Raw genomic sequence first — 15,642 nt, 5'->3', positions numbered from 1 at the left:
AACAGCCAAAATTTTTCTTGTATGATCAAAGGCCTACACTCGATAATCCCAAAAAGATATTTTAGATGAAAAAAGAAACATTTTAAAAAAAAAAACCAATCGAAAATTGCACCAAAAATTTCCGTCCTGTTCCATTGAAAAGAGAATATCAACTGAACGAAAAAAAAAAAACTAGTATATAACATAAAAATATGTAAGCCTCGATAAAAAAACCCTTTGCTAGACAATTACACAGGCAAAATAATACTAACTTTTTAAAAAATTTTTGGGATTTTTTTTATCTAAAAATAAAATGGTTAAATTTCAGCCAAAGCCCAAGAAATTCACCTGTGTGAAAAATAACATGAGCAATTTGCCATTGGTTTTATATACAACATTTTTAAGTGCTACTCATTTCAAAAATAAAATCTTAATCTCTGGACTGCAGCACCTGTTCATCTCTAATCAATTCTGTCCTAATAATCACAGTCTAGGTAAATGATGGAGTCAATCTGACAGGGCAGACCAATTACAGTGGTCAATGTAAACTCATCTATATTAATGAGACAATCTGGGGCAATCATTCTGATATAAACCATTACATTATATCAAAGCTGCCTGGTAAAACTTTTCACTTTATCTCCTCATACTGGATAGATTCTATCAATCTAACTGATAAACTGCAGCCATTTTCCTGTATGCAAATGTAAATGAATGGTTTGAAATTTTTCTTAATAGTTCTACAGAGTCAGAGTTTTAATGACATTCTTATAACTACATTTATTCCCACAATACCCATTATAAAACTAATAAACAGGGGGTTTTATACAACTTCAGTTCCCCCGTAAGAAGAAAAAAACAGTGTCAAAAAACACAAGGAATAAAGACTTTTTGAATTGATTTTTTTTATTTGTAACCCTGAAAATAATGATGGTTAAATCAAAAGCGGGACTTTTTAATTAAGTCAGACGGGGATCATTGAAAAAGCCCCAGGTTTTAAAAAACAAATGTAGTAAAAAATATGTCATTGAACAATATTAAGTAATTATTGCAAAAGGGCCCCCTTTATAATTTTATAAATAAGTTATTTTAATTGCCAAATCGTAACAGGTGTTAAATGAGTTATGACTGAAAATTTTTAATTACTTTTGCATAACAATATGTGAATAAAAAACGATAATAATTTTTTTAACGAATATTTTTTTAAAAATTTTGTCATCTAAGGGCCCCTTTTTAATGGAAAGCTAATTTATGAGAAACTACAACAGTTGTGTAGGATAGAACTGTGTGTTGGCTCCAGGTCACTGTACTCCTGTTGCTTGATATAACTTTGGTCAGACAAGACAGCTGTTTCCACCATGTCTAATTAACTAGGGAGTCTTTGTCTTCCAAACACAATTAAAATTCAATATATTGATTTAACAATATAAAACCACTATACCATCACATTGGGGAATAGAAAAAAAACTAAATTGTTCATATTTTAATGAAACAAATTATCCAATACCATGGCACCATAGCCTTTGAATCTAATTTTCTTCCCCAACGTAGCATCTAATTATCAGTAAACAATAACATAACATGACAGTCTGGCCTCATATTTTCTCTTCAAAAATAATACTGTCATGTTCAAAGGGCTATATAATTACTATAACACTGTCTATATCAAATTATTTGCACATTGTCTTGTAAATCATTTCTTGATTATGTTACATGTATCATTTTGAGAAGACCAATAATACATCTATGAGTCATTCTGATTAAACCTGGAGTATATCAAGATTGATTCTACAACCACTGTTGAACTTTTTATAAGCCTTAGGTACTTAACTGTCTAATAAATTTCATAAAAAGATTTCAAATGATCAAAACTCTGGTGCTGTTTACAAACTTCTGGTGAAATATGTTACAAATAATGCTGCAGTAATTCTGAACAAAAGAGCAAACAGGGCTGTATTTTAAGGTTTTATCATGGTCAATTTATTTGTGACATGAATGTGACATGAATCATCCAGATATCAAATCTTATATTTTATAATGTATAACCAATAGATTATCAAATGTCACTAATCTTCACTGAACATTTAAATCTAGAAAAAAAAACAAGATTAAACTTTTAATATTCTGCGTGTCCTGCAAAGTTAGATTTGTTGGATCATGAAGCTATCTTATATGCAGTGCAATTTCAGTCAAAATAAAAGAAAACAATTTTCTTCAGACATAGTATCTCTGACTTAATATCCATTTAAAATTAAACCGGGTATAATTAAATAAATAAGCTGCAGTTCTTTGTTGAACCAACTAAGGTATCTGTGTCCAATTAATCAATAAAAATGATGTGTAAATTTCAAATAACAGTCATAAAACTTAAAAGTGCAAAAAATATTCACAAGGAGACATCTGGAAATTAAAGTTGCCATGGCAACCATTACAACATCTGCAAGTTATGAAAATGAAGTGATGTTGTAACATGGCTCATTTAAAACAAATACATGTACTTTACACATAACTTAAGGGTCCCGTGGGGATACATTATACACAGGGCAGGCTTTTTACTCTTGCAATAAATCCCAGGAAAGAATGTCAATAATTTAGTTATAAAATAAAACACATGTGCACATATATAAGAACTCTATCAACTGTTGTATTTTTAGAAAGAAAAGTTAGAAGCAAAAAGCATTCCTTTCTTCATACAAACAATATGACATTTGTATGATATTCTGTTTAAACATTTTATGTAAGAACGTTTAACTTTTGGTATTTAATGATTCATTATCTATCATTTCAATGAAATACTGCAATTGTTGTTGTTTTTCTAGAGATGTATGTACTGTAAATTGTAAAAGCATACCTTACATAAAACAAAAAATGTTATGTTCTTTAGTACTACATTGTAATAAATATATATATTCTACTGACAGCTCTTGTTAAAATGTTTAAAAACTGATGATTGAAATATCAGTAATGTTATTTCCTTACATAATTTTAGAAAGTATCACTATTTCGATACATACACTGATTCCGTAGGCACTGAATTATTATTTATAAATATTTTCTGATATTTCAATCATCAGAATATAAACATTTTAAAAAAGCTGTCAATATGACAGCATGCTGCTTGATAATCAAATGTAGAATTTAAAAAGGGCTATTTTTCTGTCAAAATCCATGTTAGAAGTATGTGCCTTAGACATTGTCTGAGTCTGTACAATAGCCCCAATCGCCCATTTTTCGAATAAAAAAGCCAAAAAAAAGTCATTACCATCAAATCAAAAAAAATCTAAACTATATTAATTAAAGGAAGAATATTGTTAATTATTTTGTCATTAGGCTCTTTTTGTTTTTTTTAATTCTAATAGTTTCTTTTATTTTCCTAAAAAAAATAATCTTTTTTCTTTAGATTCGAGTCAAACATGTACTTATTATTTTTGCCAAACAAACACCCCATAAAGAAGTACAGTAACTTTCTAAATTAACTAGGTTCCTTTTCTTGCATCATTTTCAGCACTGGTAGTGACTCAAAAAATCATAGTTAAACCTTCCCCAAGCTTACACATGAAAAACTTCCTTGTGCTAACAAGACAGTCAGAAAGTGAATACACCCTTAAAATATGAGGAACCAATAAAGGAATTTCATTATTCAATGTGCAAGGGTAAAGGGAAACAACCCAATTATTTCTAACTTCTAATCTGAACAGAGTACATGTACTAACAAGAGCTGTCCGTAAGACAGCGCGCTCGACTTTTTTATTGCTTGCCAATAAAAAAAGTTTTTGCAGTAAAAGGCAATACAAGAATCTCTGTATTTTTAAAGTGAACTAGTTGTTTGATACCCTTGAATATTACAGCAATGTTTATATGACATAATTTATGGTAAAGTGAACAAGTGGATAGGAATGAATTTTTTTAGATTTTTTAAGTTTTTTAGTGCTTGCCTATAATACAAAACATTGACAGTTAAGGGCCATAATTCAAATAAAATCTTTGACAGAATTACCTTCTCCTGGACATGTTTGGGAATCATGATTGTAAACAAGTATTCCAACTTTCAAATTAATATCTCAAACAGTTCAGTCAAAAAGTGGACTGGTACTAAAAACTTAACCAAGATTCTAAGTCGATAAAAGGCCTTAATTTTTAAAACAAATCCTTGACAGAGTTACCTTCTCTTGCGTACAGATGGGTGGTAATGATGTGAAATAGCATTAAAAGTTTCAAAGCAATATCTCAAAGGGTTAAGGCAATAAGTGGATTTTACCCATATTCAATGTATTTTCTAAGTCAAAAAGGGGCATAATTCTGTCAAAAACCTTGACAGAGTTATGTCCTCTTGTCTGTTGATGAAGGTCGTGATGGTAAACAAGTATGGTCAGTTTCAAAGCAATACCTCCAATGGTTTTGAAATAAAGTGAGGTGGTACAAAAAACTTAACCAAGCTCAATACACTTTCTAAGTCAAAAAAGGGCCATAATTCTGTCAAAAACCTTGACAGAGTTATGTACTCTTGTCTGTAGATGGAGGTTATGATGGTGAACAAGTATGGTAAGTTTCAAAGCCATACTTGTAATACTTCTGAAATAAAGTGGGGTGGTACGAAAAACTTAACCAAGGTGTGACGCCAACGCCGACGCCGACGCCGGGGCGAGTAGGATAGCTCCCCTTTTCATAGAAAAGTCGAGCTAAAAAGGCACAGAGAAGGGGGCGTAATTACAAAAAACAAAGACATTAGAGGTAATGCATTCATATCTTTCCTGCCATCACTATAAATAAATCACTCACCTTTTCATGGGGATTTAGAATCTGTTCTTCGAAACAAAAACACTGTAATAGAAAATAAAAATATATAAATATAACAGGATAAAAAGTTTATCATTTATATATAACAGGATAAAAAGTTTATAATTTATATATAACAGGATAAAAAGTTTATTATTTATATATAACAGGATAAAAAGTTTATAATTTATATATAACAGGATAAAAAGTTTATCATTTATATATAACAGGATAAAAAGTTTATCATTTATATATAACAGGATAAAAAGTTTATCATTTATATATAACAAGATAAAAAGTTTATCATTTATATATAAAAGGATAAAAAGTTTATCATTTTAATGAGATGTAGTAACCATCGTGTATATCCAGTAACGCCAGAATGTGAAAATAATGCAAGATTCGTGCAATAAGTAACACAGAATTGTGCAATAAATGGCGGATACCCAACATGATTTCCAATGCGGTAAGTAAACAGGCCAATATATTTTTTATTCAACCGAACTGAAAAAAAAGAACAGCTGCATACGGCTGCAAAGACATAACTCTTTCTCCCTCATCAAGATTATTTCCACAAAATTGCTTACTTTTCAAGATCATTCGTGAAAAAGATGGCTTGACCACCGTTTTAAGCGAGATTTTGGCTTTTTGTCGGCTCTTATAAGTACAACAATGAATATTATACCTTATAATTGCGATTTTCGGTAGGCAAGTGACATTCACTAAACTTCTGGTAATAAAGAAAATTGAAAATAAGCTGATAAAATGTGATTCACGCCGTTTTATGAGGTAACGCCGATGTACGTGAAAAGTGCTTCGTGGTACATTGCAAAATGTGATTTTTTCGCGTTACCTCATAAAAACGGCTTGAATGTCCATGATGTCCTGGATTAAGCCTATGTCTATATCCTCCTTTTATCTTTGAAAAGGTGGTTGGGTTTGTCCACTCTATAAAATTAATGTGTGATGTTTTGTCCACTTTATAAAATTTTGAGGTGTGGGTTTTTGTCCATCTTCCATTATTTCCAGCTAATGGCTGTTCCCTTAGAGAAGTTATGCTTGATTTGGAAAAATTTGCAGCTTTTTTAGCCATGTTTGAGTCCCCTGGAATTAACCAGTACTCAGGTGTCATTAGAGGAAATATGTTAGTGACTCCTGTATGGCTTGAACCCAATATCCCCTGGTTTAATTGAGAGACTTTAGTTGAACCGCAGGCTCCATTCCTTTGAATTTTTTTATTGGTTCCATAATTCAAAAATTTCATAAAAACTGCATGTAAAGTTTTTTAAATTCCCTTGGGTTTTTCACTTGTTTTGCAACAATTTGGTGGGAATCAAAGAAAAATTATATCAGCATCATTGCTCCAAACAAGCTGATCATTATAGAACAACCCCAAAAAATACACACAAATTTTAATTTAAGTGGGGAAAAGATATTTGCAAAAAAAATAGGAAACAAGATATAAACAGGAAAATTAAATTATTTGGAAAGTTCAGAAAACCCCAAACCAACCTAATGGAATTTTATCAAAGTCTGTTTAGGTCTAAAACAAATCAAATAAAAATGAAAACTGTTTTCATGTATCAAGGTTAAATCTTGCACTATAAAGGGCAACAACTCTAAAATGCATAATGGGATCAGCCTTTTTAAAGAAAGAAACCAAGACAGACTGATGATATATGATTGCAAGTTTAGTTAAAATCTGAAATATAACTGATATCAATCAGACATGTTGAGCTAAAAATGTACAGATTTTCAGTATGACAAATAACTGGAGTTAAGCACTTGCTATACAGATAGTTTGTGTAGGAAGCTATAAGCTTATAGACACACTTTCTTATCCGTTCCTGGAACCAACCAGTACTGAGCAATGAGTGTAAAGTTTCTTGCTCAAGGGAACAATGACTTGCACAAAGTAAGATGAAATATTCAATATCAAGTTAAGTAAGGCATACTGGTATCTAAAATGTGCCTGTGCAGCAACTAAAGTGTCACAAATTTATGAGAAGCCAAAAGTCTGCCACTTTGGCTTAAATAGGTGAAGAATTCCTCAAACCCCTTCTTTAAACAAACAATGACCCTAAAACAAATTAAGCAGGGGTCACATTGCTATTCAAACATCAAATATCTTAGTTTTCACAAGAAAATTTTGACCCCAGTCCTATAATTTGGATAAACTTGGTACAACACCACTAGGTCACATTGTTTTAGAGATGAGCACTTTAAATTTAACTTTTTAATGTTGGCTCCTGTGACCTATATATACAATGGGCAGGGACCAATAGAATTTTATCCAAGGAACAACCAAATTTAACAAAGGGGTTTTACAGGAGATGTTATTTGAAGTTTGTGGACAATAATGAGAGGACAACCATCTAACACATCTGTCTTTCAATCTACAAATCTAAAACATTTTCTTTCATTAAACCAATCAGAGTGGACTGGTAACTGACAGAACAAGATCTGTTTATCTCTTTTGTTTGAATGAGGATAAATGTGAATAATATTTCACCTGTATTTTGTTGAAGTATGGAGCGGCTGTATATGGTGTCACAGTATATGTAGATATACCAATGATAGCATTATCAGTAGGATTTTCAGCACTGTAGAATGCGAGTGCTGTCTCTCCTGGTGTTACCTGTAAATTATCATAATAATGTATACATGTATATATGCCGATGATTCTAAATTCAAAATTTCACCATAGCCATGATTTATTGTTGAATTCTGCTTAAGCCGGTGCTAGGTGGCGAGGACCGTAGTTTGCACTTGACAGTACCATCCACAAACAGGCTCAATCAACTTTACAATTTTGACATTTTTAGCGTTCTTTAGAGATTTTTTATTTCTCTCTACTGAAACTTTAACCTCCCACTCCTAGAACAAAGTAATGTATAATTATGAAAAATAACATAATAATAATAGAGGGTTTATACACCTATTTCCTGCATTGACATCTACAGAAGCATGAGGATACATTTTAAGTCTGAGCCCACAGGGCAAGTAATTTAATATGTCCGAAGGCTTCTGCAGAAGTTCATGTATGAGGCATGAGCTCTTTTCTTGCATAAAGTAAATGTCTGATTTTGTTATTCTTCTTTTCATTATCTGTTGTTGTTTTTTTTTGTAAAAAAGAAACAGGATTTGTCATGCTTTTCATGTGCTAGTGTGATGTCATTTGAAAGTTATGTTTTGTTAATAATACTACTGGGATCATCATTGTAGTAAGCTATTTTTACATGACGCAGGATTTCATTTTTATCTGAGATAAAAATGTCCTTACTTAAACAAACTTTTCTGCCGAGAGTCAATGTGGGTATTTTTATCTACTGTTACTGTACATGCTGAAATTACAAAACATTTAAGCAGCATTTTATCTGATGATATGGATCGCCAATCTGTTAATAATGAAAACCCTGATGAAGCCCGGAGTCATGCATAAGAAAAGACGTGCATCATCGCCTACTTGTGGGATTTTATCAGAAAATGCCTGTTGTCTTCTCCTAGAATGTATACCTGTACCTGCATGCATAATTTTTATGCAAGATTAAATTCATGGCACATTAATCATCTACCCTCATTGTTTTTTATTTTCTCTCTATACAATTATATGCATTTTATCTCATAAGTTTATAGAAGCTAATTTGATCATCTATTTCAATGATTATTAATTATCACACTAATTTTTGTAATAATCAAACAGTGGGCAAAAGACTGCTAAATGTACATAATGATAATGATAAATTGTTGCTTTTGTAATTTTATATTTAATTTTGATATGCTTCCCCGTCTCTCAAATACTGTTGTATAGATTCAAGCATCTCAATAAAACATCATATCATAATGTTAAAATAAAACCACAGATAGGTTAATATATATGATATGTACTCACTGTTACACGACTCTGCTGTGGTTTAAAGTTCCATCTCATTGCAGCATCCTTGTCAGCATTAAAGTTCACTGTTAACTCACGATCTTCCACTTTTTTCATTGTACTAACCTTTGACCTATCATGACCCCTACTTAACTCAGGGTTGCCACCAAAACCAAATTGCTGAAAACCACAAGAAGACTTATTATAACTAAACTAAAATACAATTAACATCATCAAGTTCTTTACAGAATTGCAAGCATAAAATATAGATATGCTTGCTGTCAGGCATCTTATGACAAACATATTGAGTTAGTATCAAAGCAATTGAAAACAAGAACGTGTTTGTTAAACACAAATGCCCCCAGCTCAGAATCTTGTCAGTAGCAATACTTCAAAAAATGTTTACCCATTCACTCAGTTCTGGACAGAAAAATCGCCAAAAAATTGTAAACACAAGTTTTATAGCATGACAAAGTCATGGCATTTTGTAATTGTGAAAAATATAAGTTGCCAAGTCATTGCTCTGACTTGTGAAGTTGAAAAATATTCAACTTCATGCAAGTTATCTTCCTACCAAATATGAAATACATCTGTCATTAAATAAAGGCTGTATGGGCAAAAGTGTATAATATATCTTTAGCACTTGTGACCTTGACCAAACTGACCCCTTACTCCATCCAAAAGAAAAATACCATGCAAGTTATCTTCCTACCAAATATGAAATACAACTGTCAATAAATAAAAGCTGTATGGGCAAAAGTGTAAAAATCTATTTTTAGCACAAGTGACCTTGACCCACAGATCCCTACCCCAATCAAAAGGAAGAATACCATGCAAGTTATCTTCCTACCAAATATAAAATATATCTGTCACGTAATAAAGGCTGTATGAGCAAATGTTTAAAAATCTATTTTTAGCACTGGTGACCTTGACCCAACTGACCACTAACTCCATCAAAGTTTATGTTTCTATCAATTATAAATAACATCTGTCTATAGAATAAGGTCAATACACCTTGTAAAAATGTAAAAATCTATTTTTAACATTGGTGACCTTGACATTGGTAACATTGACCTTGACCCAAATGACCCCATACTACATCAAAAGAAGGAGGGCTTTGTATTAAACTAAGACATCAACTAAAAAATAAAGGCCGTATGAGCAAAAAGGTTTATATTTATTTTTTAAACCAGTGACCTTGATTTTAACCCTAGAGTAGAGACCGCTTACTCCAAAAAAATTAGAGGACCATCAAATCTATCCACCTACTAAATATGAAAGATATCAGTAAAGAAATTCAGCAATTAGGAGAAATTTAAGATAAATCCAACTTGCCGAAATAGGTTAACCAGACAAGGCCCTATTTTCAAAGTGAAAAAAGGGAAATAACTGGGAAATATGGATGACACAGTTATATAACTTGGCAATATCATGTGCTTTGTATTGATAAGTAAGTGTGGGAATTATAAAGCCATTACTATAGATAGAACTTAAGATATTTCCAACTTGCCGTTTTAGGTTAACCATTATTCATTTTCTAAGTGCTGAAAAGGGCAATAACTTGGTAAATATGAAAGCCAGAGTTATGAAACTTGCCCAGACCATGTACTTTGTATTGATTAGTAAGTGTGTAAACTTAGAAGCCATTGGTACAGGTAGAACTTAAGAAAAATCCAACTTGCCGTTCTAGGTTAACCTCGTACGGACAGACGGACAGACAGACGGACGGACGGTTCAATTACTATATGCCCTGGGGCATAAAAACTACCTTTTTTGTTACTTCATAGTAATTCTACATTTACAATGAAATATGTGTCATTGAGCATATATAATAAGTGCATTAGGGGATTTTCAATGTGACAAATATGATTTTTAGCTTGTGCATTTGTTTAGAACACAAGTTCAAACATTAAAAATAGTTTGGTTTGACTGTCATATTACAAAATACTGGTTGAAAAAAATTGTGTACCTACCTTACAAAAGAGTTTAAACAATGGTACTCCGGCATAGGCGAGTCCAGTACACAGCATAAGTAGGGAAAGAATGTACAGAACCAGGTCAGTTTTACTCATTCCAGATGATCCTCCACTACTTGACATAAATCTTACATGTAATGTCCAACTTCCTTGTCTGATTACAGGTATGATGATTACATTACCAGTACCAATACAACTATGACTATGCAATAATCTGCTAAATACTGGTCTGTACATTGAAACACATATGTTTGAATTTCCTTTCAAAAATCTTTGATTAACAAAACGCACAGATTTCTTCAACTGTGCGACATATTGTGAACGGGAAGATACAATGTGTCTGGTGGTCTGGTTGTGTGGGCATCTCGTCGCAAGCTGACCAGCACGTACAGAAAACCTTGAACATGTTCCTAGAAATGCTGCCATTATTTGTCTTGAAGGAAGATTTATTCACTCTATAATTGAAATAAAAGAGAAAAATATCATATCATTCACATCAGTATTGTAAAGGTCAATAAGGAAATGCTTCACTCTAAATATCTAAGCTCTAGATATTGTATTTCACATAATGAAACTCAAGTGTGTTTTCCTATATATGTCAAGTGATCACTTGGGCCGGCCAATTTTGATCTCAGAAAGCCCAAACCTGTGTTCTGCTCGTCATCTTATTTTAAGTAATATTTCTGCAAAAAGATTTAATTTCTTTTTATTGATATTAAAGAAGATACAGAGCAGACACAAAATTTTGCAATTGATAAATGAATAAGGGAGTAAGTGTGATCTTGACCGTGACCTGAGGAAGGTAAAACCTGTGCTTGCACATCATCACATTATGGTTAATATTTCAACCAAGTTGTTTCAATTTAAAAACAAGAAAACTGCTGACAGATCGAGATGACCAGGTGCATGACATTAAAAGCCAATTCTTTTCAGGGATATGTAATAGGATGGGTATTTACAGTAACCTAAGTTAACAGTTAATCTAAGTAAGTTATTAGTTATTATCTTTCATACTTATTGCATGGTATATACAATATCATAATCAACCAAACAAATTGTTGCAGTGATTACTGAAAGGGGGCAGCACGTAATAGTCCCAAATATTGCCCAAATATACTAAAAATAAATGTTTTATACAGTCTTCGAAATTAACGCCAGTCCGAGGCCCGAGGCCACTAAATTTAGCATCGGTCCGGTGATTATTGCAAGGTTGGTGGTCCGACAGGCCAGTAGATTTTTGGCCATGAAAAAATATTATAAGAAAAATTTATCAAAATAATGAAGCAGGGTTCTCTAAAAGATTGATCTTATTGCCTTTTTTGCAAATGAAACCCATCAACTCTGTCCTAAATGTTCAAAACACAGCTAGAGATATCTAAATTGTATTGAGTAATGGAGGCCGCCATTTTTTTCTTGGATATTTTCCATACCGCACCGTACAGTTACGGAAATTAAACCATTGTTTATTATGGTCATTATCTAGCTATGATTTTGTGATTATTGAGTTAAGTAAAAATTTTGTGTGAAAGTGATTTGTTTGAAGCCGATTGCGTTGTTCATGTTCAATTCTAGTCAATTTTGCCAAAACATTTGGTCCTAATAGATTTTTCAAAGCTGTCAACATATGGCCCAGAATACAAGAAGTATTATGCTTCTTTCAAAATTATCAAGGGAACCATGATAAAGTGTTTTCCTTTACCCATCAACTATTACCTATCTATGTATTTGGTCCGGCTCAAAATCACCAGGTCCAGTAACATTTGAAATTTTACTGGCCCGAATGTCCTGTGCTTTGTAAAGTTTTTCGTGAAGACTGTTTATACTTAAAAAGTGTTGTTCACTTCGTTATAATCAAACACACCCAAATATACATTTTCCTGTCATTGTGTTTTGAACCAAAATATACCCAAATATAGTACATTCCATTAAAGCTGTTATTTTTTTTAATAATACAATGGACACTTACAAGTATGAAATTTCAACAAAATTATACTCTAAAAATTTAAATGTAGGCAACAAATAATAATATATCTTTATCTTAAATTGCACCTAGCTATATAAGCAAATGTTACTTACAACTCTGAACTGCCCATTTCAACGGAATAAAATGAAAGTTATAGTCAGCTAAGTCATATTATCTTATTAATATTAATTCATTTTCTGATTATAATCTGCATTTTATACTAACAAAAATGAATATTGCTATATTTGGGTATATTTGGGTGTATTTGGGTATTTTGTGCCGCCGCTGAAAGGTATAAATACATGTAAGCTGAATTTGGCAATGTTACTTATGTTAGGGGCTGTACCTATTCTGGTCAGTACTACCAGGCTTAGCCTTGAAACTCTTAACTGGACTAAAAACAAACATTTCATTTATTGTTATGAACCTGATACAAAATATCTCATAAATATAATCTAAATTAAATAATAAGTAGAGTTGTTCTTAATAAAATAAATATCATTTAATAAGTATATATCTTAAAATTGTTAGGACTACTCAAAAGATAAAAGCATTGATTGAAATTGTATATATTAGTTGTTGTTGTTTAGTCAGTCATCTTTATAAAGTGACACTTATACGGGGAAGTCAAAGACCGGGCCCGCGAAGCGGGTCCGGGCTTTGGCTTGCCCGGCTATAGACTACATGTGTATATTTAAAAGAAAATCAAATAAAAAACAACAAGAATTTGTAACAGAGTTACCAACGTCCCCCGCCCCGGGAGTTTTATATGAAACATAAAATTGTGCTATTTCAAAAGATTGAGGTATGGATCTCAGGACATTCAGTCCAAAATCATGATCAATGCTAGAACTGCAAATGTAACAATAAATTTGTTAAAAAAATAAAATGAAACACGGAATTTAAAAATCTATCATGTTAAGCTTTGACCTCTTAAGTGTGAACTTGACCTTGGAGGTAGGGGAGCAGGTGTTGTGCATGACATAACGTCTTATTATTGTGACTATTTGTGCCAAGTTATTTCAAAATCCCTTGAACTATGAAGAAGTTCTAGATTCAATACAAAATATACCCTATAACAGACTATGTTAATTTTTGACCTCTAAGTGTGACCTTGACCTTGGAGGTAGGGATGCAGGTGTTGCGCATGACACATCCTCTTATTATAGTGACTATTTGTGCGAAGTATTTTCACAATCCTTTGATCTATGAAAAAATTATAGACCTGACACAAAATATACCCTGTAACAGACTATGTAAGTATTTGACCTCCAAGTGTGACCTTGACCTTGGAGGTAGGTGACCGGTTTTTTGCGCATGACACATCATCTGATTATTGTTAACAATTATGGCAAGTATTTACAAAAGTCCTTCATAGATAAGAAAGTTATGGACTGGACACGACATATACCTTCAAATAGACAATGTTGACCTTGAATCAACAAGTACGACCTTGACCCTGAAGGTACGGGTCTGGTTGTTGCGCATGACACATCGTCTTATTATAACAAACATTTGTGCCAAGTTATCTCAAATTCCTTTGATAAATGACAAAGTTATGGACCGGACACGAAATATACCCTGTAACAGACTATGTTAATATTTGACCTCCAAGTGTGACCTTGACGTTAAAGGTAGGCAACTGGTTTTTGCGCATGACACATCGTCTGATTATTATGAACAATTATAGCAAGTATTTACAAAAACCCTTCATAGATAAGAAAGTTATGGACCGGACACGAAATATACCCTGTAACAGACTATGTTAATATTTGACCTCCAAGTGTGACCTTGACCTTGAAGGTAGGTGACTGCTTTTTCCGCATGACACATCGTCTGATAATTGTGAAACAATTATGGCAAGTATTTACAAAATCCCTTCATAGATAAGAAAGTTATGGACCGGACACGAAATATACCCTGTAACAGACTATGTTAATATTTGACCTCCAAGTGTGACCTTGACCTTGAAGGTAGGTGACTGGTTTTTGCGCATGACACATCGTCTGATTATTGTGAACAATTATGGCAAGTATTTACAAAATCCCTTCATAGATAAGAAAGTTATGGACCGGACACGACATATACCCTCAAATAGGCAATTTTGACCTTGAATGAGCAAGTGTGACCTTGACCCTGGAGGTAGGGGTCTGGTTGTTGCGCATGACACATCATCTTATTATAATAAACATTTGTGCCAAGTTATTTCAAATTCCTTTCATAAATGACAAAGTTATGGACCGGACACGAAAGTGTGACGGACGGACAGACGGACGGACGGACAGACAGACGGACAGACGGACGGAGCCTATTTCTATATCCCCCTTTTTTCTTCGAAAAGGCGGGGGACAATAAGCTGACCCTGAAGGTACGGGTCTGGTTGTTGCGCATGACACATCGTCTTATTATAACAAACATTTGTGCCAAGTTATCTCAAATTCCTTTGATAAATGACAAAGTTATGGACCGGACACGAAATATACCCTGTAACAGACTATGTTAATATTTGACCTCCAAGTGTGACCTTGACGTTAAAGGTAGGCAACTGGTTTTTGCGCATGACACATCGTCTGATTATTATGAACAATTATAGCAAGTATTTACAAAAACCCTTCATAGATAAGAAAGTTATGGACCGGACACGAAATATACCCTGTAACAGACTATGTTAATATTTGACCTCCAAGTGTGACCTTGACCTTGAAGGTAGGTGACTGCTTTTTTCCGCATGACACATCGTCTGATAATTGTGAACAATTATGGCAAGTATTTACAAAATCCCTTCATAGATAAGAAAGTTATGGACCGGACACGAAATATACCCTGTAACAGACTATGTTAATATTTGACCTCCAAGTGTGACCTTGACCTTGAAGGTAGGTGACTGGTTTTTTGCGCATGACACATCGTCTGATTATTGTGAACAATTATGGCAAGTATTTACAAAATCCCTTCATAGATAAGAAAGTTATGGACCGGACACGACATATACCCTCAAATAGGCAATTTGACCTTGAATGAGCAAGTGTGACCTTGACCCTGGAGGTAGGGTCTGGTTGTTGCGCATGACACAT

The 15,642-nt window shown here is 33.0% G+C and overlaps 1 protein-coding gene across 1 annotated transcript in view; it reads right to left on the bottom strand.

The window, feature by feature from the left end:
• The window catches only part of LOC132735985 (cytochrome c oxidase assembly protein COX11, mitochondrial-like), a 34,898-nt gene that overhangs the window by 18,290 nt on the left and 966 nt on the right, over positions 1–15,642 (bottom strand). Inside the window, exons 2-5 of the mRNA XM_060723030.1 lie at positions 10,603–11,060; positions 8,648–8,809; positions 7,268–7,393; positions 4,759–4,800 (exon numbers count right to left, since the gene is read on the bottom strand). Coding sequence (XP_060579013.1) covers positions 4,759–4,800; positions 7,268–7,393; positions 8,648–8,809; positions 10,603–11,031 — 759 coding nt within the window. The 5' untranslated portion in view covers positions 11,032–11,060. The remainder of the gene's footprint in view (positions 1–4,758; positions 4,801–7,267; positions 7,394–8,647; positions 8,810–10,602; positions 11,061–15,642) is intronic.

Source organism: Ruditapes philippinarum, unplaced genomic scaffold (assembly GCF_026571515.1).
Source record: "Ruditapes philippinarum isolate M1 unplaced genomic scaffold, ASM2657151v2 ctg1381_1_1_1_1, whole genome shotgun sequence".
NCBI classification, from domain to species: domain Eukaryota; kingdom Metazoa; phylum Mollusca; class Bivalvia; order Venerida; family Veneridae; genus Ruditapes; species Ruditapes philippinarum.
The sequence above is the reverse complement of the archived record's forward strand: the minus strand, read 5'-3'. Positions and strand labels throughout refer to the sequence as shown.